Source organism: Microtus pennsylvanicus, chromosome 3 (assembly GCF_037038515.1).
Source record: "Microtus pennsylvanicus isolate mMicPen1 chromosome 3, mMicPen1.hap1, whole genome shotgun sequence".
Lineage (NCBI taxonomy): Eukaryota > Metazoa > Chordata > Mammalia > Rodentia > Cricetidae > Microtus > Microtus pennsylvanicus.
In genome coordinates, this window is record NC_134581.1 from 139,703,235 (window position 1) to 139,729,915 (window position 26,681).

At 40.6% G+C, this 26,681-nt stretch overlaps 1 protein-coding gene across 4 annotated transcripts in view; it reads right to left on the reverse strand.

Annotated features, from left to right (window-relative positions):
* The window catches only part of Ncbp1 (nuclear cap binding protein subunit 1), a 48,321-nt gene that overhangs the window by 10,227 nt on the left and 11,413 nt on the right, over window positions 1–26,681 (reverse strand). For 2 of the 4 annotated variants that reach the window (XM_075967273.1, XM_075967276.1), the window contains exons 5-23: window positions 25,720–25,827; window positions 25,143–25,264; window positions 24,213–24,282; window positions 23,252–23,467; window positions 20,588–20,685; window positions 19,553–19,616; window positions 18,408–18,518; window positions 15,541–15,605; window positions 13,989–14,051; window positions 13,117–13,191; window positions 12,147–12,250; window positions 10,547–10,669; window positions 9,053–9,155; window positions 8,470–8,563; window positions 7,073–7,176; window positions 6,344–6,458; window positions 5,129–5,257; window positions 4,249–4,362; window positions 2,790–3,296 (exon numbers count right to left, since the gene is read on the reverse strand). In XM_075967273.1, coding sequence (XP_075823388.1) covers window positions 3,183–3,296; window positions 4,249–4,362; window positions 5,129–5,257; window positions 6,344–6,458; window positions 7,073–7,176; window positions 8,470–8,563; window positions 9,053–9,155; window positions 10,547–10,669; window positions 12,147–12,250; window positions 13,117–13,191; window positions 13,989–14,051; window positions 15,541–15,605; window positions 18,408–18,518; window positions 19,553–19,616; window positions 20,588–20,685; window positions 23,252–23,467; window positions 24,213–24,282; window positions 25,143–25,264; window positions 25,720–25,827 — 1,992 coding nt within the window. In that variant the 3' untranslated portion in view covers window positions 2,790–3,182. Of the gene's footprint in view, window positions 1–2,789; window positions 3,297–4,248; window positions 4,363–5,128; window positions 5,258–6,343; window positions 6,459–7,072; window positions 7,177–8,469; window positions 8,564–9,052; window positions 9,156–10,546; window positions 10,670–12,146; window positions 12,251–13,116; window positions 13,192–13,988; window positions 14,052–15,540; window positions 15,606–18,407; window positions 18,519–19,552; window positions 19,617–20,587; window positions 20,686–23,251; window positions 23,468–24,212; window positions 24,283–25,142; window positions 25,265–25,719; window positions 25,828–26,681 lie in introns of those variants that run through there. The other 2 variants (XM_075967277.1, XM_075967275.1) reach the window with 2 other exon arrangements.

The following is a 26,681-nucleotide window of genomic DNA, read 5'->3' on the forward strand; positions in this document are numbered from 1 at the left end:
GCAATTTGGAAATGATGGGTCAAAAGGGAAAAAGGCCACTTTCAAAGTTGAATATCAAGACTTTCATCAAAAGCATTACACTAACACTTGAGTACTCTTATCTGCCTTACAAGTTCTCATCTAATGGTAACAACTTGCTTCAATGTTTAACACTTCTGAGGTTGGAAGTGACAGTTCAAATATTATTTCTCCATAGCCATTTGTATCAATTCAGCTAGCCAGATTTTTCTTCAGTCTTGTTAAAAGTACTATCAAAAAGTACCATTAAAAACAACTATCAGAAGCAACCATTATATGTGAAAAAAAGATCAAGAGAGAGCAGGCAGTGGTGGCACACACCTTTAATCCTAGCACAGAGGCTGGCAGATCTCTTGAGTTCAAGGCCAGCCGGACCTTGCAGAGCGAGTTCCAGGAGAGTCAGACAGGGCTACACAGAGATCAAAGAACCAAAAAAACCCCAAAACAAACAAAAGAATACATACAGATTTCTCTAGAATGTAGCTGAGGTAGAACTAGCTGAGGCCAAAACTGCTCTGAGAACAGAAGCCACTCCTAACTAATAGCATGTACTGTGCCTAAGCATCAGGAAGGAGGCCTACTCTAAGAATCATGTAGCCAAGGGCTATGCATCATTTTGACAGACACCCAAGTTGAGATAAAGTGGGTGTTTTCATCCCTCAGTGCACTTAGTTCAGCAGCTGCACTTGTAGAAAGTCAACCCAAATAACATGGGCCATCATTACTAACTGTACTCTAGAAACATTCACTAGGGACATTCTGTGTGTTTTTCATGGCTGGCATGTTATATGTGCTATGCTAAATGTTACACCTCAGTAAAAACTGATCTTGGACAGGCAGCCAAACTTTCTTGTAGAGAGAAGTTTCTAGCCTGATGACAGGATGTAACTTGGAGTTCTGGCTGCTGTTGAGTATTACTGCATTGTAGGGAGATAAGGTGCTCCGAGACACATGGATTTAACTTCCTGGCTGTGGATTGTAGACAAGTTTTCCTGGGGTTTGCTTCTGTCTGTTGGAAAGATTCAATATAGTGAACCTTGTAACCAGCCTGTAGCAGCCAACAGTTAATGAATGCTCGCTGTCAAGGCCAAAACAGTGCGATCTGATTGGCTATATGCCTCTGTTCTCTGGCTGTACCAGATATTACTCGTAGCTCAGGTTGGTAAAGGTTTCTCACACCGTAAACTTTTAGGAATGATACAGTTCTTAGGGAACTAGAATCTCTACCTTGGCAAAAACCTGCTACAGAGAATCAGCACGACGTCACAGAATACAGTGACATGTCACCTGTCTTTGGGAGCACCCCCGAAGGAGCAGCTGCTCTCTGCTTTTGCACCTTTTCTTCTGTAAAATACAACAGATGTCGGTGTTCCAGCCGACAGAGCAGGGCATATTAACTGTTTCCAGAAACTACCACCGCACAGGAGGATTCAAAGAAGGGAAGGAGAGCACAAACTTGTAGCTGTAGTGCAAGGATAAACTCCACCATGCCTCAGTAAAGGATACAGTTACCAATGCCTTCAATAGTTAGTCCTTTGGCTACTGGAGGACCACAGCCATTTCAAATCAGTTACAGCTTGAGCTGTGTTAAATGGGAAGGAGGAAAAGTGTAAACAGGATATTTAACCAGGAACCCAGGTTTTATCTTTCTGAAGTTCTTGCCATCTAACCTTGATCTACTGAATTCAAATGATTAGATGATACTCCTGCTTTAAATGTGGTATTTAAAAAGCCTAGGAATTCCCATGTAATAAGACATTGTATTCTACAGCCACTGAATGTATGGTAATTAAAGACCCATATATCCAAACAGACAATTGTAATGTATTCTTACTAGAATATAACATATACAAAAATAACAAATGCACAAAATTACTACCAGTAATTATATCATTATTAGCAGATTTTTCTAAGGTTTAATGAGAAGTTTAAAAATCCTAGAAATTTGGAATGTTAGGAAATGCATTATTTTACACTCATTTCACTCAAGCTTCAATAGGCTCAGGGAAAAATTATCTGCCTCAGAACCCAGAGACAAGCCCCAAGCCACACTGAATTCCAAGTCCATCTCAGCTCATTTATTGCTTGCTGCACATCAGTTTGTGACATTACGGGATCTTAGACAAATCCTTCTTGGAGGGCAGGGCATGACCAGATGCTTTTCTACAATCGCTGCCAAATTTACAATCACCTGAGAGGCAGAAAAACTGCTGCCATCACCGTTGTATGTAGTGATATTTTATTTGTATTTTAATAAATAAAGCTTGCCTGAAGTTCAGAAAGTAAAACAACTGCACCTACCAACCTTACAGACCAGGCAGTGGTGACACACACTAGTAGCCACACTAGTTTGCCACAGAAACCTGGCGGTAGTGGTGCACACCTTTAATCCCAGCCCTAGAGAGGAATATAAGACGGGAGGAGACAGCTCTCAGTCTCATTCTGAGATTCCTGGAGGCAGGATCGCCATTTCAGACTGAGGGAGAGGTAAGAGCTAGGGGCTGGCTGTTCTGCTTTTCTGACCTTCAGGCTGAACTCCAATTTCTGTCTCTGGGTTTTTATTATTCATGCTATAATTGTACCTAGAGATCACTGGAAGCTGGGTGGCTTCTAGTTTGGAAAATTTGGGGATTAGTAATAATAATTTTTTATTCTAACAAGTAGTGTCATAAGATGGTTACTCAAAAGCATTTGCAAGAAAGCTTCAGATAGAGGCTAAGTACATCTCCGTAAGAAAAGAGACTAAGATAATAAATCATGAAATACCAAAGTTTAAAAAACAGAACTCAGGTTTATTCCAGCCATGTTGCTCAAGAGCAGAGAAAAGCTAGGCTCCCTGGTGTCCGTTGGTTGTACTCACTACTTTGCAAGCCTGACCTTGCATTGCACACACCTCAACCCTGCTGTTTTGTGCCCTAAGAAGAAGTATCAAATTCATCACAGGAAAGCTGTGTCTCACATATATACAACGTTACGGACACCATAACATTGCTGTCATCAAGCAACACTTGCCCTTCAGGGCAACTAAGGGAAATGTCATACTCTGGGCTCTCCTCCCCCGGTTCCGTTAGGAAGTGAAAGGCTACTACAAGAAAGCAAACATTCAAACCATCAAAAATAAGACAAATTATTTCAAGATAACAAAAAGGGAAGAAACATGACTATTAGGCCTGCAGAGCACAGAACTGCTGGAACACAGCCAGGATGTGAGGGTCTAGCTCGGCAGTGAAAAGCAAGTTCTCCAGGGTCACCATGTACTGCTGGATTATCTGGTGATGCTGTGGACACAGAAAAAAGCCCTGGGTCAGGAAACCAAACGCAAGCAACCTTGCAGACCATTTTCCTCACAGCCCACCCATGCTGAGGAGAGACAAAAAATAGGGCGAGCATCTCCAGAGATTTGAGAGAGCAGGCAGGGAAAGGAGCGGAGGGATGTACAATGATGTAAAACCAAACCCAGTTTTAACAGCCTTCCTATGGAATCCTTGATGCAAGGCACGGCAGGAAGCCGCAGACAATTTCAGAGGGCGTCCTGAAAGTCAGGACACAATACATTACAGCTTTTTGAAAAGCAGCCTGACTAGGAAGCCAAGGCATCAAAAAACGAGAACCTTTTCTCTGAAGACTAAAATGCACTCAAAAATTTCTAGAGGACTAGGGGCTCTCGGTTAGCTTTTGAACTGGCTAGTCACTACAAGTGCCTGGGAGGCTTACAGAATAGAACTTTAGAATGATTACTTTAGAAATGGTCACTTTCCTAGAACAAAGGAGAACTTAGGGAGTTAATGCCTTGAAGAGGAAAAAATGAAGCTAACGCCCCTACACATCAATGTCTGGAAGCAGATGTTGGTACTCTGTGCCCAGAGACCCCAGGGGTTTACCTTGCTCCTGTGGACATGTTTACTATGGGAATTTAAGATGTTAAAATACCTTTATGAATCTAATCCCCCTCTTACATTTTAGATTACAGCTATGCTGGGCTCCCTACCACGGAAAATGGCAACCCAGAGTATGAGTGATATAAAACCAATCTGTCTAAATATTCTGATGAACAGTAGTGTCAACAAATGGACATAAACTAAAGGGCCTATAGGAACTACATAACCTCATACCCTCCCTCCTGATATACTTTATGGGGACTTTTTGTCGTCTTATTCATGTCGTCTTATTTTACCACTGAGATTCCTGAGGGTTTTTTAAATCAGAACGCCTGTGTGACTAAACACAAACCTGCAGGAAGATCTGCTGCAGCCTCTCTATGCAGTTCTTATACCACGGAGTCAATATGCTGGTGCCATCAGTTTCACATCGTACCAAGTGCTCAGTTAGGATCATGATGAAACGCTGGAAAGGATGGCAGTGGAGGAAGCATTAGAGGGAGAACTTAACTGCTGAACAAATCCAAACCCAGAGTTCTCAATGGTCTTGTTGCTCCACCAAACTGCTGTGTACTCCTGACTTTCAGGACTGTCAACTTAGCAAAGGAGAGATTTAATGTTAAATCCTTTAACCTCAGGTTGGAGAGATGGCTCAAAGGTAAAAAACACTGGTTGTTCTTCCAGAGGTCCTGAGTTCAATTCCCAGCAACCACAAGTTGTCTCACAATCATCTATAAGGAGATCTGGTGCCCTCTTCTGGCATGCAGGCAGAACACTGCATACATACAATCTTTTTTTTTTTTAATATTTATTTATTTATTTATGATGTATACAATATTCTGTCTGTGTGTATGTCTGCAGGCCAGAAGAGGGCGCCAGACATCATTACAGATGGTTGTGAGCCACCATGTGGTTGCCGGGAATTGAACTCAGGACCTTTGGAAGAGCAGGCAATGCTCTTAACCACTGAGCTATCTCTCCAGCCCCCCATACATACAATCTATGTACAAAAATGTTCACAGGAAAGAAGGCGGTCACCTAAATCATCAACCGTAGAGATAAATGACACAGATATGTAAATAATGAGCAGACAGCACAGATTCACTGCAGCCTCCAAGCAGTGACACTATTCTGCAAAGTTCTGTGTCCTCACTATTTTTGTGATTAAAAACAGCAACTTTTCAAACCAAGGGAATGGCTCCTTTTTTATCCCATACGCCAAGCTGGCTTACCTGGAAGATGACGAGGAAAAGGTTCTTTTGTTCACTCTGAGCAGACTCTACTTTCTCCTGCAGTCGTTCTATTTGCTCCTCCAGGGCCCCATCTTTCCTATCACTGCTTCTGTCATCGTCATCACTTCGCTACAAAAGGCATAGGAACAAAGTAACAATCCAATGCGCAGAATCCATCAAGAAAGGTGAATGACTATAATGCCAGGCTTTGCTATGTGGCTTGGGTTGGCCTTGAATCATGCATAATCTTCCTGCCTCCACTTTCGAATGCTGGTTTTGGGGGTGGGAGCTCAGAGATGCTAGGCAAGTGATTTTTATCACTGAGCTATGCCCCTAGCCCTGGGGAAGGGTTTTATATTAAAGGGCTTTTATTCTTGTAGTGATAGCTCTGGGAAAACTAAGTGGTACTAGTCGTGGGGTAATGACTATGAGGTGCATCAGCTATGGCCAGCTCAGTCATTAAACTTACTAATATCTTTCCCCTATCTTCTACTCTGGTGGAAACACTAAATACCAGGGAATACTGTAATGGAGAACACTCACTATTATCATTTATTTATTTACTTATCTATTTATTTATTTTTCTGAGACAGGTTTTTCTGTATAGCCCTGGCTGTACTGGTTCGAACTCAGAGATTGTCTTGCTTCTGCCTCCTAAGTGCTGGGATTAAGGCATGCACCACCACCACCCAGTGAGAATACTAATATAAGTCAGGATCCAGCCAGCTCACTGCTTCCCTGTAAACCAGTGCTTCTCAACTTTCCTAAAGCTGTGATCCTTTAATTCAGTCCCTTATTTTGTGATCCCCCAATCATAAACTTACTTTGTTACTACTTCATACTGTAATTTTGTTACTGTTATGATCATAAGGTAAATATCTGACATTGGACCTCCAAAGCAGTTGCAACCCATAGGTTGAGAACTACGGTTCTAACACAATTTTTATTTCCATGAGAAGTACTGACAAGTTGGGACTTGAAACTGACTTGCACCACCTCTCCACATAGCATCTATGATTGTCTCCCTTCCCCTTTGTGCCAGACTCAGAAATACACACAGACTTTTCTGGGAAGCCAAGGTAGAGATGTAAACTAGAGAAAAAAACTCTGTTATCAGCGTCAGTCCCACGGCACACACTGTCAAGGCATGGACTCCCACTACCCTGCAGACCAGGTCGTAACCTCTAACCGCGCAGGATTCAGCACATGACTTACTCGTTTGTGTTGTCTCGCCAGTTTCTCTTTAGCTTCTTCGAGCTCTTTCTGGATCTTTAAAACATGTTTGTTCATCTTACGAATTGTAGAGTGCAAAATTTCCCAAACAAACAACCTGAACATAATACAGCAGCTGGTTAATGTATGCTAAGCTACACTTACAGAGAAAACATCAGTTTTTCAGACTACCATTCCTAAGGGCTGATAGGGCCTTCTATCCCCTGGGCAGAGTTATACATTCTCCAGCAACACTTAATTCACCACTGCTGTGAGTTCTGAGAGCGTCTAGCTCCATTCACCTGACTCAGGTGGGCTCCCAGAAGGCAGTACCATACCAGTACTTGTTTAGCCCTTAAACCATAGAGTTGGTTTTCTCCTTCCACCAGGTGAGTTCTGAGGATCAAACCAGGAAACTCAGCTCACTAAGCCTGACAGGAAGCTCCACGACCCACTGAGCCATCTTGTTGGCCCTGTTAAAACTTCTGAACACATCTGTCACCTCAGGACTCAGTATATTTCGGACCAGCGTGTGCTGGCAGTAACAGGTATAGTGGAGAAGTTAAAGGGCTGTCATAGAGTTTAATTTGATCTCATTTGCTTTCATTGCATGTCAATCTCGGCTGTCCTGGTTCTGATCATCTTTAAAACCTGTGTAACTTCATAAAAATGTTACCAGGTGATATGAACTACTTCACACAGGTTATACGCACTCTAAATTCTGGTTCAAACCTTGTGAAGTCACGAGACAGCTCCGATGAGAAGATCCAGTTTGCTACTGCTGCACAGTCAACAATCTGCGTGCGAATCATCTTATCAACCAAGACAGCAATCATCTACAATGGAAACAGAGACAGGGTCAAGCTTGATTGATAAGTGGGCAAAACAACAATGCTATGAAAATAAGTTAGCAGGGATATAAAATTTGATTTCAATGGCGATGGAACTGACCAGTTTAAGCAATAGGTCTTCATATTTATTTTTTCTTCTAGGAGAGTCTCATATAGCTAAAGGTGGCCTTGAACTCCTGATTTTTTTTTTTTTTTTACCATTTCCTCCCAAGTGCTGCAATTACAGGGATTTAACTAGTCAGTCTTTAGACTTAGTTTGCTCTTTGCTAGGCTCTAAATACTGTAAGAAATACTGTGTTAACAATAAAGATTGCATGAAAAGAAACTCTGGAATTTAGTAGCACTTAATATTTTGGAAATTTTACTTGATAATACTTTTATAAAATATGTGTGTATATAATTTCAATTGAAATCTCCAGTTGAAAAACAGCATCTTATGGGTCTTGTTTACAGAAATGGGTAAACATAACTACTTTCTACAAAATACTGCTGTCCAGCAGCAGTTTTCTCACTCAGCATCTAATATGTGTGGGAATGCAGTAGCACAAACCAACCACAATGCCGTGTGAAGAACATTAGCAAGGGCTGACGAGATGGTTCAGTTGGCTAAGACACTTGATGCTCAGCTTGACAACACAAGTTCAATACCCAGGACCCACTGGGTGGAAGGAGAGAATTGACCTAAATTTGTCATCTGACTTCACACAAGCTCTGTGGCTTTCCCATGTACTCCCAGTCAACAAATCAATATAATTTAAGAATTTATCACAAAGAAGGTATCAATTATTTCTACAACACAGAGAATACGGATTTAATAACCATTCTACTGGCGGATTCAAATATACTTAATTTCTAATCTGCACACCTACATAGCCAGGACATGGTGTGGGAAGTCCTTCTGTATATGTACTGCTATTGCTGGTTAATGAATAAAGAAGCTGCTTTGGCATATGATAGGACAGAATAGAGCTAGGAGGGAAAACTAACTGAATGCTGGGAGAAAGCAGGTAGAGTCAGAGAAGCCATGTAGCTGCCAGAGGAGAAAGACGCAAGCTGCTAGCTGGAACCTTGTCTGTAGGCCAACCTCATAGTAAAATATAAAATAATAGAAATGGGTTAATTTAAGATGAACAGCTAGCTGGAAACATGCATAAGCTAATAGGCCAAGCAGTATTTTAATTAATACAGTTTCTGTGTGCTTATTTTGGGTCTGGGTGTCCAGGAAATGAACAAGCAGGCTCCCCCGACACTCACTATGTCTAAATAAATAGTTGTTACCTGTGGATGATTCCTCCAAACTTCAAACATAACTCTCAGCACATGTAACTTCCCCTCATCACTTTCTGCGAGAGTTTTGAAGACTTCATGAAACCTTTAGACGAAGGTGAAAAATACGACATGTAATTACACAAAAGCCTTTTCAAAGTCCCTTTAATCTTACTCAATTTAAAAACATAATATGCAAATGCAAGATAACCAAAGTAATCCCTAAATACATAAAAGCATTAGACTTTGGTCTGCAAAGAAGCTGCCACCAACTTGTGAGAGCACTCTCTTTTACTCTGGATGCTTACCACATCTGCTCTCTCTTTAGAGGGCAACCTTGGGGCAGGCTTTCATTTCTGCTCTATCTCTTTGGAAAGCAGACAGGCTGGACCTCTCTGCCCACCTCTCTGCCCGTGTGAATGACTGTACTAGCTCACCTGCCACACGCACATCTACACTGTATACTCAACCATGGGAAACATTCTGGCCACCACAAACCGAATCTCATGCTATCAAATTATGTAGTAAGATCTTCATATTTAACAATTTTAGGCAAAAATTACTACAGCATTGGTATTCAAATGCACATACTTACTTTGCAAGAGCACTGAAGGAGTGACTGAAGGATTTGGCTGCCAAGTGCAGCAGAGTCTGCACAAAGACCTCTATCTTCAATGGGTTAAAACTGAAGCCTTCATCTGAAAACATTTACAGTATGAAATAAACATTAAGTACAGTAGTTTCTTGGTGACAAACCCAGGGACGCTAAGCAGATAGTATGCTCTTAAGACACTCATATAATAATCTGTCAGTAAAAGTAAATAATCAAAGTCTACTCAAAATATAAAACGAGGCTGGGACAGCCAAACTACATAATGAGACCTCATCTCAACCCACCATCGAGAAAGCATACCCTTAATTCTCTCTTTTTTGGAGTAATTTTCCCAATTCTTCTATAAAATTCAGTGTTTTGGTTTTTTTGCTTTTTTAAATTTATGACAGGGTCTTACTATGTACTTCTGGTTAGCCTGGGACTTGAATATACAGACCAAATCTCAAACTGCTTGGATTATCAGGTTTTCACCATCATGCCTGGTTTAAGACCCATTTCCTTAAAAATAAATCCCATATATCGCCTCCTTTGTATTCTGTCTAGAAGGTGTCAAATATTAATTAAAGCAAAAGCAGCAAACCTTTTAACCATTATATTAAGATATCTGCCAGAGTCTAAATTTAGTATTATCATGGCTGGCTGACACCTCCTAGGTGTACTCCCCAACCATATGGCGGGCTCTGTAGACTTGTCATCTGCTCTTATCATCTGGCTTTGTGTGCTATACACTCGCTTACTTATTCTAAGTAACTATTTCACCGCATGTTTTAAACAGTATTAGAGACCTCTTGCAGTACTTCTTTCCTTATCCACTCACAAATCAGGTAACTTGCATGTCAGTACAACTCTGCCAATTTCCTTATTCATACCAGGAAAATACAACAAAGCTAAGATACTGGCTGAAATAGCATGCTATATACTAAGTAAAGATTAGGTATTATTAGTACTGTAGTAGTTAATAATTTAGAGAAAACATCAATTATATCAAAAATATCTAACACACTAAGATTTCCCATTCAGCAATCCAAATATATACTAAAGGCATAATTATTAAAAAAAAAAATCCTTGAATAAGCAATGTGTGATTTACTTTGTACGTAGGACATGTTTGTTTTTTTTTTTTGTTTTTGTTTTGTTTTTTGTTAACTGTTGCTTGTTTCTGAGACAAGCCCTCATTATGTAGTTCTGGCTGGCTTGAAATTCATTATGTAATCGAGGCTGGCCTTAACTCATAGGGATCCACCTGCCTCTGTCTCCCAAGAGCTGGGATAAAAGGTGTGGACTACCACATCCAGGATGGTTTATATTCTGGGGTTTTAGGGCCTCTTCGGTAAGGGGGTGAATATGCAGGTCCTAAGAGCAGCAGATCGACTGCCGTATGAGAACCCACAGGATTTGATAGAGCTCATGTTTCAGCAGAGCTGTGGATGCTTTAATGTGGGCTATGTGCCTAGGCTGAAGAAGTAAGTTTCTTACCGTTATCATCATCCTGGTTAGGATTTGGTACGTCCTTCAGAATGCTGAAGATTTCATCATTAGTTGCCTTACTTTTAAAAGCAACAGATAAACAGAGTGCCACGGAATGTCCAGGAAGAGAATCTAGATACAGAGCAGAGGGGAAGGTAGATCAAGCTGGCTCTATGAGCAGCTAATAGCAGACTTTAAAATAGATCACCCCTCAGCTAAGATCAGCATTTAAACCATTTATGATACTATACATGAAAGCTTCACCCAATTCAATGTTTTGTTAGTTTTTTTTTTCTATCTAGACTAAGAGGCTCTGTGCTTACTGTTAGGGTTTTGTGAGTGTGTGCTCATGGTATAGAAGTCATGTTTTCAGTGTAGACAATGATGACAACATTAAGACCTGTAATGACTGATGTCTATTGCAACAGGTCACAACAAAGACTCAGCTAGCACCTGTTGTGAGCCCGTCCCTGAAAGTGGAAGAAAATTCTATGAAAACCAAACAAACAAACAAACAAAATTAAAAAAAAAACACACCAAGAAAATAAGAACTCTTTGTCACCAAGAAATTTAGTTCAGAAGTAGACAGAAAGCATTTTTATGAAATAGGTTAACTAAAGATTAAAATTATTTTACAAATAACAAACTTGGGCCAGACCTAAGGAAGAAACAGGAACTAAAGATTAAAGGGCTTTCTGTATTGAGGTAATATAATTGCACAGAGCAAGGAAGAGCAGAGTTTCCAGACACAGAGAACTTCCTTGCAGCACAAAATGTGAGGCTCATGAATGAACTACAACATTCAGTGCAATCGCAAGAGCACAGCGGGATAACCGACATCTACCTTGGTACCACTGGCCACCACTGCACATACTGCCTTCACAAAGCATAAACTATGCAAAGCAGAAAGACCACAGCAATTCCAGAACCTGATTCAAGGTGCAAGTGGTAAAAGTCATGTTTGCAAATTTACTTTTAGAAGCAGACTGCCATGTGCTCCCAGCTCGTCTCATGTAAACTTGACACAAGCTAGTTATCTGAATGAAAAAACGCTTCATAAGATCCATCTGTAGCAAGCCAGTAAGCAGCATTCCTCTATGGCCTCTGCATCAGCTCCTGCCTCCAGGTTCCTGGCCTGCTTGAGTTCCTGCCTTGACTTCCTTCAATGATGAGCAGTGATATGGAAATATAAGCCAAATATACACTTTCCTTCTCAACTTGCTTTTGGTCATGGTGTTCCATCATAGCAACAGTAACCCTAACTAAGACAAGATGATAACCAATTTAAGAAGTCTCCATCGTAACAAATATACACTTTCAGTTTCAGTACATTCCAGGTATAAATTCATCTTACTATTTTTTGTACCATATTAAAATGTCATATATAAAACAATGTAAACAATATAAATAGAAAAACGCTGTAAGTTAATAACTACTAATTAGATAACAACAAAATCCTTAATCTAGTGACTAATGATGGGTCACTTTTCAAATAAAGAAATTCAATTCTAAGAAAAAGTCGATTTTTCCTCCTATAACTAACTGGCTTCAGAGCATCATGGACCAGTACTTTTTAAGGAGAGAGATTTCAAGCCGTTTCATTACTTACTGCTACTTTCATCTCCATACTTGTAAATGCAGGTTGGGTTTGCAGGACACAGAGCTGAGAAGGTGGGAGGAACAATATCTAATATATGTTGATGGTAAGACAACCTACAACACAAATAAGAGCCTCAGAAAAGGTCTCATGTTTTAGTCTTCGGTAATACTCAACTTGTCCAGAGAGCCAGGATCCAAAATCCCAAACTCAGTGGACAACCAAGAAGCAAACGGAGACAAAGTCCTCCAGGCCTTTGAGTAAGTCAGCACAAGTAAACCCGGCCTGCCTCAAAACGCACTGACTTTGCATTGAGGTGTAGGCTGGGGCATCCCCCAGTAGGGTGGTGAAGGGCTGGGTGGAGGGGTAAGGCTGGCACGGCTGGGAGGCTGGTTGTGATGCACCAAAGAAAGGAAGAGCCAAGTTTCTTACCACCTGACAAAGCGTTTACACATCATGTTATAGATAAGGGATGGCTAAAAACAATGTTGGGTTGGATGTAACACAGAGAGAAAAGTATTTAGAGATAAATGTAATTTGTGTCTTTCCAAAGGCCTAAACCTACTTATCCCTCAAAAAATATACATTAAAAGCTCAGATCACAGTTCCCCCAAAACATAATTCTATTTTTATAAACCAAGGCTTTTTAAATAGAAGACTCTAGAGGAGGACTAAGAAAACACAAATTAGACAAAAATACAAGCTTAGAAAATGAGAAAATTCTCATAAATGTTGGGGGACATTAAAACTATCTTTTGGTTTAATTCACATAAAATCCAATGGTACAGCTGATTAATTGCAGCCCAAATACTAATTAAAATGTGAGGTGGAAGATGGACAAAGACCAGGATTTAACAAAGAATACCGTGGACATGCATCAGAAATGCAAAGGCGAGAGAATCAGATGCTAACCAGTTCAAGCAATCTCCTCAGGAGAAGCAGAGAGACCTAAATCAAGGAGGAAGTACACAGGCTTATTTACCTCATGCATTTTTCTAGAACTTCTCTTACAAACTTTGGTTTGGGACTTTCGAGATCCTGAGTGAGACAATCAGACCTGAGGAGGAAATGTGGTTTTTTTTAGATATAGATATATATACATATACATATATATATATATATATACCTTTGTATATATAATCTTCATTTCCTGACTTACAATAGGGTCTTCCTACCTATTATCTCATCCATATATAGTAACTAATACTGGAAACAACAACAGACTTTGTTTTTTTTTTTTCCCCCAAGACAGGGTTTCTCTGTGTAACAGCCCTGGTTGTTCTAGAACTCGCTTTGTGCTTTGTAGACAGACAGGTCTCAAACTCAGAGATCCACCCGCCTCCACCTCCCAAGTGCTGAGATTAAAGGTGTGTGCCACCACTGCCCAGCACAACAGACTATCTTAAAGTGAGTTTTAAATAGGAAGGTTCTTTTGTGTATGTGTATATTCATGTGCTGTTCTCCTGGTGTGCTTACTTTGGTTTCTCACTAGGCTGGCTAGTCAGTGAGCTTCAGGGATCTGCCGACCTCTATGCCCCCAGTGCTGGGAGTAGAAGCCCGTGCCTCCGTGCCTGGCTTTATTTTTTTAAACAAACAAATAAACAAACAACAAAAAAACAGGATTTCACTGTGTAGTGCTGGCTGGTCTGGAACTTACTACTTAGACCAGGCTGGCCTTGAACTCACAAAAGATTGATCTGCCTCTGCCTTCTGAGTGCTGGGCTTAAAGGAGCGTACCACCATGCAGGACTCAACAGCAGCCTTTTAAACATGGGCTCTGTGGCAAGCACTTTACAGACTTAGAGATCTTTAATGTAAGTTTCTGAGTAAGGTAGAATAAAACATTACACTTACCAATCTTCCCAGCTCCAACGGAATTGGAAGTTACTTAGATGATGAGAAAACCAATTAATAAACCTACATTGGGGAATGAGGCAGGGGAGAAGAGAAAGGAAGAATGCAATTTAGACCAGCAATTTATGCGGCCAAACCTTGTCTTTTACACCCCACTCGCTACCTGTGGCTCTTTGACTGAAGACTCTAACTCACTGTCTTATAGTCCCCAGCTATCTCAGTTCACCTGACGGTGCATCCTTTTATTCTTGTTAGACAACAGACATGATTTAAGCTCATACTTTGTGCCAAACATTCATAAATGATTCTCACAGCTACGAAGGAGTATATTATTTTTTCTCCTGTAACTGTTGATGAAATGGAAGCAGTAAAAAAATGTAGTTAAATGTTTATAAATAATTGACAAATAGCAGAACCAAAATAAGCCTGTCATATGTTGTTGGGAACTGAACCTGGGTTCCTGGGAGAGCAGTCAGTGCTCTTAACCACTGAGCCTTCAATCCAGCACTTAGTTTCTTACATTTATATTATGACCTTTTAAAAAACTTTACTTAATTTATGTGTTTATGATGTATGTATATGCAGTGGCAGAGGCCAGAGTGTGGTGGATCCTCTGGAGATGGTTATAAAGCTGCCTGAGGTGGGTGAGAGCCGAGAACCAAATTCAGGTCCTCTGTAAGAGCAGCAAGCGCCATAACTGCTGAGCCAGCCCTCCACACCCACTACAAGCTTTTCATGACAGTCTATATGCATTAAGTCCCACTTAAAAATATACTTAGTTCTCTAGTCAAGAGAGATCTTATTGTGTTAAACAGTGCTGTGAAGGTCAAAAGAGTACTCAAAATGTTTACAGAATTGATACTCTACTAGAGCAGAGACACTGGAAGACACTTTCTTAAAGCACTTCCATCAAAGATCTGACTTCAATCACTTGAATTTTTCAGGGTCACTGACAGAGTCCCAATTTTAATAAAGAATTTGGGTAAAAGATATGGAAATTAGACAACTGTTCAATTCTTCTTCCAATCTGATTTGGGAAATGGACAGAAGAAAAAAGAACCAGCTGGCAGTCACACAGACTTTCCCAAAGAAAGCAGTGAGAATGAAATGACCACGCTGTACCAATCCAACACAGGTTTATACAGTTATTTAAAATAAATGGACTCTTAAAGCCGCAGGTTTGAAGATACTCCTCTGGAATTATTTTCAAAACAGATAATCTATAAGTGTTTATATATAATAAATATAGTATTAAATTTATCATTCAAAGTAAGCTTATCTTAAAGACTTACATATGCAATTAAGTAGGGAAAGTTAAATGATGCCTAAGCTTCAAGTGCTCAAGTAAGAACTGGAATTAAAGAGAAGCAAGAACGGGCATCATCAGAGGCTGAAACAGACTAGAAGTCATGGTGTTCTAACAAGCAAGCTGTCACACAAAGGGGTTTGGAAAACAGGGAACAATTTGGGAACCCTTAAGACAGCCTTCTGATAAACTCTTGAGGGTGCTAACATAACCGTTAGTACAGAAGTAACCAAACCAATGCTGTACCTGTCTACACATGTAGTACTCATCGTGTCCAGACGCATATACAGCATCTCAGTCGCCTGTGCAAGCTGTGCGTTGAAGATAAGGAAAACTCCTTTCCACTCTCCTTTAGAGTACACTGTGACGTGAGAAACAAACCGTGTCCTCTCAGTCTGCATCACCAACAACCTCATGTGCCTTTCATCCTTCACATCACTCATCTTGTTTCCCGAGCTCTGAACTGAAACTGTCCATGACATGCAATAAGTCTGACTGTATCCACCTCTGTGAAATATCAGCTACTATTTTCATCACCTCTACAATTTCCCCAGACTTTTGTAATTCAGTCCTTCCTCAGTCATTCTAGACCTCTCCCCTCAAAAATCTAATGGTCTCTTGGGATTTTCACATTTTTCTAGAATTTTACAAAAACAGTATCAAGACCTGTGAATCTGTTATCGTTCCTTCAGCATAAATTATTTTTCAACTCATGCTGTCACTGTAATAAAAACAAGTTCTCTTTGTTGAATATTATCATTACAAGAAACAAACTGTTTATCCATGTGTTGTTGGAGATTCAGGTTATTTCTGATTTCAAAATATTATAAAATTTATAAACATTGTGCCCAGTTCTCTCTAAAACCTCATACCAAAAACCAACATTACCACAAAACAAACAAAAACAAATACAAAAATAAAACATTTTCTAAAAACTGTAGCAACCACCAGGAAGAAACCACCTTTAAAGAAAATTTCATAGGAAATAATTAGAGATGGACGCTCGGGACATACAAAAAGAAATGGACACCAAGAATGATAGGGACAGATACATCTAAATGAATATCATGCATATTTTTTTCTTTCAAATGCAAAAAAGATAAAATAAGCATACTAGAAGGGGTTTTCTGATCTTTTTATTATCGGAAAGGAAGGCCAGAACCGAGGAGAAAGGTATGTCTGTTATGTGTGTGTGCACAAACATACATGGGGAGGGGACAAAATGTAGTAACAACTAAAACACTTTATAATCTAAGAATCAGACAGTAAGAAAAATAAAATGGGCATGAGAAATAGTGTGCGATCAAATGACACTGTCACACTGGAGAGGAGTGCAGTGGTTTACAAGACACACAGGAATGGAAGGATGCAGCAAGCTGTAAGGAGAGTTATCTTAGCTAAAGAAAGCCGTTGATGCTTATTATTAACAATCCAGAAGCACCATGGATCTATGTGGAAGAGGAAGGAGGTGGAGAGACTGAAGAGACAAAGGTGGGGATGACTCCAAGGACACAGCAGAATCTTCCAGACACCGCAGGGCTGAGACACAGGAGCTCCCAGAGCTGCGACAGCATGCACAAGGCATGCCCAGGTTCAGGTCAGACAAAATCCCAGCATGAGGAGGGCAAGTGGACACAGAGCTGACCCTAGCCAAGACTCTGCAATTGATACCTGCTGGGAAAAGCAGCTGTCTCCAGTGGAGTGTCACTGGGTTATCAACCAGACTCCAGGGCAGGCCATGTGCAGGAGCTGGCTAACATGAAACAAACTCCATGTTTGTGTATGTGTGTGTTTTGTTTTAATATTTTCTTTTCCCCTCCCAATTTTCATTTTTTTTTTTGTTTTTGTTTTAAGAGACAGTGAGTTGAGTGGTTAGGATCTGGGAAAAATTGGGGAAGAGGACAGAATATAATCAAAATATACTGCATGAAAAATTTTTGATGAAAAATTATCTATCTGGACAGCGGTAGCACATGCCTTTAATCCCAGAACTTGGAAGGCAGAGGCAGGTGGATCTCTGTGAGTTTCAGGCCAGCCTGATCTACAGAGCTAGTTCCAGGACAGCCAAAGCTGTTACACAGAGAAACTCTGTCTCAAAAAACCAACCAACCAACCAACCAACCAACCAACCAACCAACCAAACAAACAAACAAAAAATCCAAAACAAAAACCAAAGAACAAAACACACACATACATATATTTAAAAAAAAACAAAAATAAACAAAAAATAAGGCCTTTTAAGACAAACGCCATGTAACATAAGGTAGAACCACTCCAGAGTGGTAAAAAAGTTACTTCACCAAGGGCAAAACAAATTTGACCAAATTTGTACCAAATATCGACAAAGCAAAACTGATGGAACTAGAGAAATGAGCAAACCCACAGGTATAATGGGAACTAACATCACTCCTAGTAACTCATGGAAGCAGCACAACACACACGCATGCATGTGCGCGCACACACGCTACAGATATGGAACTATTTATTCAAATAATACAATGGCACTTATCTAATGGGCTTATAGGAGACCCGAAGTCCTGAAAAGGCAGAATGTAATTTTCTTCAAAAACCTGTTATTTTAAAAGGCAAAGGAGCCAGGCACTGGTGGCACACATCTTTAAATCCAGCATTTGTGAGGCAGAGGCAGGCAGATCTCTGTGAGTTCAAGGCCAGTCTGGTCCACAGAGTGAGTTCCAGGACAGTTCAAACCCTGTCTCAAAAAACAAAATGGCAAAGGAATAGCTGGATATGGCCTCAAACCAGTAATTCCATCACTTTGGAGGCCGAGGCCATCCTGGCTACTGAGTATGACCCTATCTCAGGAAACAAACACAAGTCAAGGGAATGGGAGGTAACACCAGCACTATTAGTATGGCATGAAAGCAGAGGGATCCTGCGGGGAGGACAAAGGAGCGTGTATGCCATAGCACCACGTTCTATTTTAAGCAGGGGGAGATGATGCACGTCAACTTCATGAGCATGTATTTTGTCTGGTCTTATTTTCCATTATCCCTAAAACCCAAAGCACAGGAAATTGAAAAAAGATAGCTCCAGAATGTCATCTTTTAAAAAGCACAGCCAAGGGGTGTACATTTGAAAACATGAAAGGATACAACTTGGGGCAGAGAGCCTGGCTGAAGCTTGCACAGCTCGATGAGCAGTGTAGTGTACATCACATCGATGTGAGGGGGCGCTGGGAGCTGAAACAGCTCTGCAAAGATCACCTGGAAACATAAGGTAAGAGAGATCCACACGTTACAACCTAACCCTAAGTCCATGGCACCTGCAATGGAGAACGAATTACCTTTATCCTTAACAATTATGCTTTCCGAGATCTACAGCTCAACAACATAATGAGCACCCCCTTTTTCTATATCAAGTGTCCGCTAGGTGAAGGCTGCTGTGACCCACACTGCCGAGACAAATGTGCAAAAATAATCCATCCTTTGAAGTCTATATCAAAGGATGATAGAGCTGCATTCCTGTGGGTACTGAGAACTCTTAGTGGACCAAGGATTGAGACAGCTGAGTATTCTACGTGGCTACTCACAACAGACCCCAGATCTTTTTGGCATGCTATTTCCTACCCCTTCCTCAATGTCTAAAGCCCTAGTCTCAGAAATTCTATATATATTTTTTTCATATTTAAAAATATGACTTAGAGCCATGATAGCACATGCCTGGAGTCCCAGCAAATCAGGAAGAGTTGGCTGATATGGTGACATCTAGTCTTTTTATACCTCCCCCACCCCACTCCCATTTTCCAAAACAGTGTTTCTTTGTGAAACAGTCCTAGAACTTTTGTAGACCAGGCTGACCTCAAACTCAGAGATCTGCCTGCCTCTGCTTCCCGAGTGTTGGGGTTAAAGACACATGCCACTTAAAAGAGGTGATGGGGGGGGAGAGGAAGAGACAGAGGGAGGGAGGAGGGGGAGGGAGGGAGGGAGGGAGAGATAGAGATAGAGATAGAGATAGAGATAGAGAGAGAGAGAGAGAGAGAGAGAGAGAGAGAGAGAGAGAGAGAGAAGAGGCAGGTGAGGCCAGCAAGATGACTCAACAGGTAAAGGCTCTGAGTTTCAATCTCCTTTCTTCCTTTTACTAGCAAGGCTGAGAACCAAAACTGGCAATTTCCTTGGTTTTCTCTTCATTCTCAGAGCCTGGTAAGCAGCAAGGAGAGCACAGGTAAACAAAGCCAGGAGGCCCCATACAGTCCTCAGACAGACTGGGAAAACCAGTTAGCACCACATGGAATGCATACCTCAACTATGTGGTAGTTCAAGGGGATCTTGTTCTTTCCTGGGTAGCTCACCAGCTGTGCAGCACTGTAAGAAGTGTGAGTCCAGTTAGCTAGCAAGTGTACAAAGACACACACAAAACCCAACAGCTTCAAATGCAGTGAGCTTAGCCGAAAAAGAACTTGCAGTAATGTTCTAGTGTTGGGTTATTTATTGACATGGTATAAACTGTTTGTCTTCCACACAAAAAGGAAAAATAATAATACCAGCACCTGCAGATCTAACTCAGCACATTCTTACAGGTGGTCCACTCCTAAAGACAACACTTCTCAAAACTGAAGCCAAAACTTTCTAGCTGTATGAAAATGTATTAATACTTAGGTTTCTAAATGTTAGAAAACAGAAAAAAAACATTAGTAAGCTTTAATTTCCATACATCCAAACTAAAACCAGCCTACTGTTTCACGTTAGCATATTTGGAATGTATGTACCTGTGTGGGCTGAACAGGAATGTGGAAGTCAGAGGTCCAGAGGTCAGTGCTGAATGTCTTCAGTTACTTCTAATATAAGGCCTCTCATTAAAGCTGGGGTTTAGGGACTAGAGAGATGGCTCAGCAGTTTAAGAGCACTGGCTGCTCTTGCAGAGGACTCAGCTTCAATTCCCAGCACCCACATGACAGCTCACAGCTGTCTGGAACCCCATTTCTAGGCAACTCAAAGCCATTTCCTGGCCTTTGAGGGCACCAGATTGATATACATGCAGGAAAAATACCCATACACATAAAGAATATTCCAAACAAACAAAACACCTGGGGCTCACGGGTTGGCTTGACTGGATGGACAGCGATCCCTAGGGATACTCCTGTTTCGGTGTCTCCAGAACTGAGATACAGGTGAATGCCAACTGTTCCATGGGTGCTGGGTACCCAAACACTGGTCCTCATGCTTGCTAGGCTATCTCTTCAGCCTTACACACTCCCAACAGATTTTTATTGTTCTTATAAAATCATCAAAATGGTTTCCGACCCCCTTTAAAAGGACCATGGAGAGACTCTCACCAAGTTTTCCTTTCCTTCCAGTAGGATTTTATGATGCAGTGAAGGTTCTCCTCTATGACAAACCTCTCCACCGAATGACTCCCTGGCATCACAGGACCCTGTAAAGAAGACCAATGTGCTCATGCACAGAATCACAAAACAGATCTCTTTCATTTATTCAATAAATACCCAAATCTGGGACTGAACTGTCATGTTAAATACCTACCACAGAATCAAGAGTGCATAGTGCTCCTGATTCATCAAATACCCACCAGGCCCATTTCACAAATAAATTAAGACAAAACAAAACAAAACAAAAAAACCATCTATCTACCTACCTACCTACCTACCTACCTATCTAAAAACTCATTCCATTCACCCATCCATCCAGTGTGGGTGTGTGCTGCCATGGCACATTTGTAGAGATCAGAGAACATTCTGTGGGAACTGGTTCTTTTTTTACCATGCAGGTTAGCCAATTATGATGGAACTCTGGCGCCAGATTTCATGGCCTGTGCTTTTATCCACTGAAATATCACCCAATTTCTAAATTTAATAAACACTTCTTAAAGACACTATCAAAATACAAAAGAATGCAACATTTCCATTTTGAGGGAACTATTTTGGGGTACTTATCTTTCTGACAGAGGGAAGACAGGCACAGAGTGCAGCACCAGCAAGGAATATAATACATTCTGAGGTCAAACTCTTGTTTCCTTTGCTATAATAATTCATCACAAAGACTAAATGTCATGAATATAAACTAGATTTGCATTGATAACCCTAAACTAAACATCATGTAATTGTGAAGCTAAGTGTTTTCTTATTATTTAATATAGCAAAACAGGCAATCAAGTCCTCCCACCATTCTGGGAAGGCTGGACTACTGGACAGGAACCAAAGCCGTCAAGTTAAACCAAGCCTTTCCCACTATACTCTGGCCATGCTCTGTTTTCGGGCTGAGCCAGTGAGGAAAAGGCTGAAACTCAGACTGAAGAGCAGGGAACATTTGGAATCTCTGCTTTATTTCTGTCTGCATTCTTTTTCTAAAAAAATATTTATTTATTTATTATGTATACAGTATTCTATCTGTGTGTATGCCTACAGGCCAGAAGAGGGCACCAGACCGCATTACAGATGGTTGTGAGACACCATGTGGTTGCTGGGAATTGAACTCAGGACCTTTGGAAGAGCAGGCAATGCTCTTAACCACTAAGCCATCTCTCCAGCCCTCTGTCTGCATTCTTTAAACAAATAAACAACAACAACAAAACCAAAGTCATGGGCAGTGCCATTTCATCCAAAGACAGCTGATTCTCTAGATGCACAGACATGAAAGTTCACTCTGGGATTGCATGTGTTCTCTAAGTAATTTGGTACATACACATAGCTAGTTATCCGACACAGGCAACAGAGAAGTTACAGCCAGACCAAGTACCTTTATAATACATAGGCCAGTGCTCATTCACCAATACATATCCTGAGAAATCATTATTATGAAGTTAATCTAGTGCCTGGCACGCACACAGTGAGATATAAAATAATTAATGTGTGCTTAAAATGTTAATTTTTACTTCCAATACTCACAACAAAATCATGTTCTCCTGTTAAAGGGTTACTAACAATATGACTTCATAAACACTATAAGAAGTATCTTTAAAAACTAGAATGTTAAGTTGAAAGGTTGACAAAAATCCACATTAAAAGCTATGCCAAGTGGCACATGCCTCTGTCCCCGGTGCTGTGGGTGGGCGGGCTCAAGATAGGTAGATCCCATCCGGTCTGCTGGTCAGCAGTACAGCTACAGTGGTGAACTCCAGATGCAATGAGAAACTTGTCTCATTGGGAAAAAAGGTGGTGAGCAGTGAAAGACGGCTGAAGTCAACCTCTGGTCACGACACACACAACACAGCCTACCCAACAGCTACAATTCATGTGAGTCACTGTTCATTTTACATGGGATCCATACTATTATTGTTCCTCTGGGAACTGAGGCACAAGGTCCCTCACACCTCTATTGCTGGTGGGAGTGCAAACTTGTACAACTGTTTTGGAAATCAGTTTGGCGATTTCTCAGAAAATTAGGAAACAATCTACCTCAAAAACCAGCAATACCACTTTTGGCCATATACCTAAAGGATGCTCACAAGGACATGTGCTCAACTATGTTCATAGCAGCATTATTTGTAATAGCCAGAAACAGGAAACAACTTAGATGCTCCTCAACCACAGAATGGATAAAATAATGACATTTTGAAATTTGCAGGCAAATGGTTGGATTAGGAAAAAAAACATATTAAGTGAGGCAACCAGACCCAGAAAGACAAATATAATATGTACTTGCTCATAAAGCAAAGAAAAACCAGCCTACAGTACACACCCCAGAGAACCTAGAAAACAAAGAGGACACTAAGAGAGACATACATGGAACTACAGAGGAAGGAGAAAAAGATAAGATCTCCTGAATAAACTGGGAGCATGGGGGCCATGGGAGAGTGTATTAGGAGAGGGAGAAGGAAGGAAGGAGTGGACAAAAATGTTTGGCTTAATAAAAACAATAAAAAACAAAACAAGTCCCTGGGGAAAAAAAAAAGACAAAATATCTAGAATACGAGTCAAAGGACACTAAATCACAAGGACAGCTGCAAGCCAGGTCCTTCCTGGAACACTTTGCCACTCACGTACCTCTGGGTCATCTGTGTAGTCAAACATTCTGAAGATGACTCTGGGCATCGGGTACACCGAGTCCTCCGTGTGAGGTGGTGGTGTGAAAGGAGGCAGATTGTGCTGTAACGCTTCACAGAGGATGCTGTCAAAGGCAAGGTAGGGTCTTAGGATGTGCCTTTCCTGCCACCGGTCCTTTTTCAATTTCTGAATCTGGGCCCATAGGCAATCTAAATACTAAAAGGAGATTTTAACATTTAATATAAACATTTTGGCTAGACAGTTCAGAAAACATCTTCTCTCTAAAATGCAGGACAAAGTAGACTAATTTAGTATTTCATATAGTAGAAAAGAATGGCATTAAGTTTTTGTTTTTCCTTAAAATTAGAGTAGCGTGCACACACTTGCCACATTGTGCACAATGAGGTCAGAGGACAACTTGAAAGGTCTTCCTCTCTGTCACTACGGCCCGAGCTGTAGCTCAGGCTGCTCTACCCATGGAGCGGCTCGCTCTCCATTTTCACTCCACAGCTTGTTTCAGAAGCACATTTGGGGCTGTTTACGCTGCTATTTAAAATTGAGTATTTAGATCTAACATGTGTCAAGTCTGTGAAAACTGATATTCTAAAAAGCAAGGGACTATTTCAATTACATTCTATCATACATTAAATACCCCTCTATGCTGAAGACTCCGAGGAAATGAATTCCTCACTGGAAATATTTAGAAACCTAGCTAAGATATACAAATGTAATTAGTTTGAGCGTTTTAAAAAATCGCGGCTTAATGTATTTGTGTGGCACATGGGCCATAGCGCACGCTCAGAGGTCAGAGGACAACTTGTAGGAATCAGTTTCCTCCTTCTACCTGTGGATCCTGGCAACTGAATTCAGGTTGTCAGGGTTGGAGACTCAGTTGGGTATGCTAAAGAGATAAGCATCACACAAGAACTGTGTGTCTATCACGAGACGGAAATCAATTCACCTCTTCTTGTGGATGTGGTTTATCGGCAGTCCAAACTTGTAACATGGGCACATGAGTCTTCTGGCGTCTTCTAAAGGTAAAAAGGAAAATCTACACTTAGGCTTTAGAAACATAAAAGACACTCAATGGTTTTCATGATTAGTTAAAGCAATGAAAAACATTTTTATCCATCAGATAGCAACATACTGATAATGGTCTATATGTCACCAAGATAATGTGAAGAATATAATTTGAATAAAATTAAGTATATTTTCTCTCGCTTTCACACACACATGCATGCACATAGACATGGAAAACAGTCTTTAGTTGCCATATTTATTTGTACTGAATAAAGCAGTTAATAATGGTGTCCACACAAGTATGACAAGATCAACCTGTGAAAGCTAAAGGAACACATAGCACTGTCATCATCATGCTATGAAACAATTAGGCATGTTTACTAACAAGGCTCATAACTTCATTGTATCTAACAAGATAAAGCAAGTTCTTATGCTGACACGGGAGAAGGGTTTGGTTTAGGATTAATGTGTATGAAATAACCTTCGTACAAGGTTATTTCTCCTCATAACACATTAGTGATCACATGTCTGAACCTCTTCCAGTCATTCCACAGCCTGGGCAGAAGTGTGATTCTAAGTAGTCCAGGTGACCTTTAAGCATGTGAACACTAGGACACTAATGGAGCTATTTCACCATGGTGTTCATGTCTTTCACAACCATATGTGAAACAATACCAACACGATACCAACTTCTTACACTAGCAAGTACTGAGAGTTATGTGAGTTATGGCAGCAGGAGAATGACATTTAATACAGAAAATTTTCAGGAACTGAACTGGTGTCACTGCTAACAGAGAACTTAAGACATTTATTATACCAGCATGATACCTTTACACAAACAACAAAGAACATGTGAACTATGTGCCCTTACTTAAGATAACTTTCAGTGTTGGAGAAGATGCGGTCCATTTCTGCATCTTTCTTTTCGTACAACTCTTTTCCAACCCAGGGCAAAGACGACAGAAACGCATACACATACCAATCCCGTCGCACCTAAAGAAAGTTTAAAAAGGAAAGTTAAAAAAGAATGCTGGTTAATTTTATTCATTCATTCACTATTCTTTCTTTCCAGTGTTAGGGATCAAACTCAACGGCTAATAGATGCTAGGCAATCATTCTGCAACTGAGCTAGACAACTCCCCAGCTCCATCTTTTTTTATTCGAAAACGTGATCCTGGGGAGGCTTTTATTAAAGGGCTCAAATAAAATATCTGTCTCGTCTAGAGGATTTCTAGTTATACAGTTATAATCTTTTAAAATCATTTGAATTAACACAATGATGTCAAGAGAATCCACTAGTAAGCCAGTGCATTTGCCCTTCAGATATTAAGCATTATAGTGTGATAACCTGTTATTGCATTTTGTTTATTGTCGCTAAAGAGTTATCAGTGGGGTGGGGGAATCTGGTGCAGCACTTCATGTAAGAGATTCAACATAAAATGTCTTACTTGAGGCACATCTTCTTCCTGAGTCACACTTACAAAATTCTCAAACATAGCAACCATAGATGGGGCAGCAATCACATGACAATTCACAAGATCAGACAGAAAACGGACCTGTGATGACAAAGGATAGTTGTATTACACCTAACAGTCATTCAGATAGCCACAGAATAAACAACCTTGTGATGTCTGTGAAACTAAAGCCCATGGCTACATTTAGCTTACTTTTTGTCTGCACAACCTAAGAGCCAAGAAGTCTCTAATCCTTAAAACAAAACTCACACAAAATGACATGAATTCAAATTTCAGTGCCCATTATAACCATACTTGCAGAAGTTCACACTCATTCAGTTACTTATTGACCACAGTTGCTTTTGTGGTACAGTGGCAAAGTTGGGCAGTATGACAAAGATCTTATGCTGGATAGGAATCTGTGATTTTGTGGGTTTCCATGCTATGCTACATTAGGTACTCAGACAGCCAAATATTCTAGATACTCCATTTTACTGAAGTAGGCTGGTCTTTTTGTCTGGCTAGGAATAATATTCACTACTGAAATATAGAAATGGAAATTTTAAGTAAAAGAGCTATTTACTGGGTGTCCTCTCTGGGCCAGGGTCAAATAAACACTATCCAAGATACTGTTTAAGGGAACTTAATAGCTTATTTGGGACAAACATAATCTCAACAAAAAAAGATGACTCCTGTACCAAAAGGTAAATTAAAAAGTATCCTTGGAGCTGGGCGGTGGTGGCACACACCTTTAATCCCAGCACTCGGGAGATGGAGGCAGGCGGATCTCTGTGAGTTCGAGGCCAGCCTGGTCTACAAGAGCAAGTTCCAGGACAGGGTCCAAGGCTACACAGAAAAAAACAAAACAAAACAAAACAAAAAAACATGCCCTTGGGACCAGTGACAAGGGGAAAAGGATAGGTTATAAAGGATGAGCAAAGCCCTCAGTGGGGAGT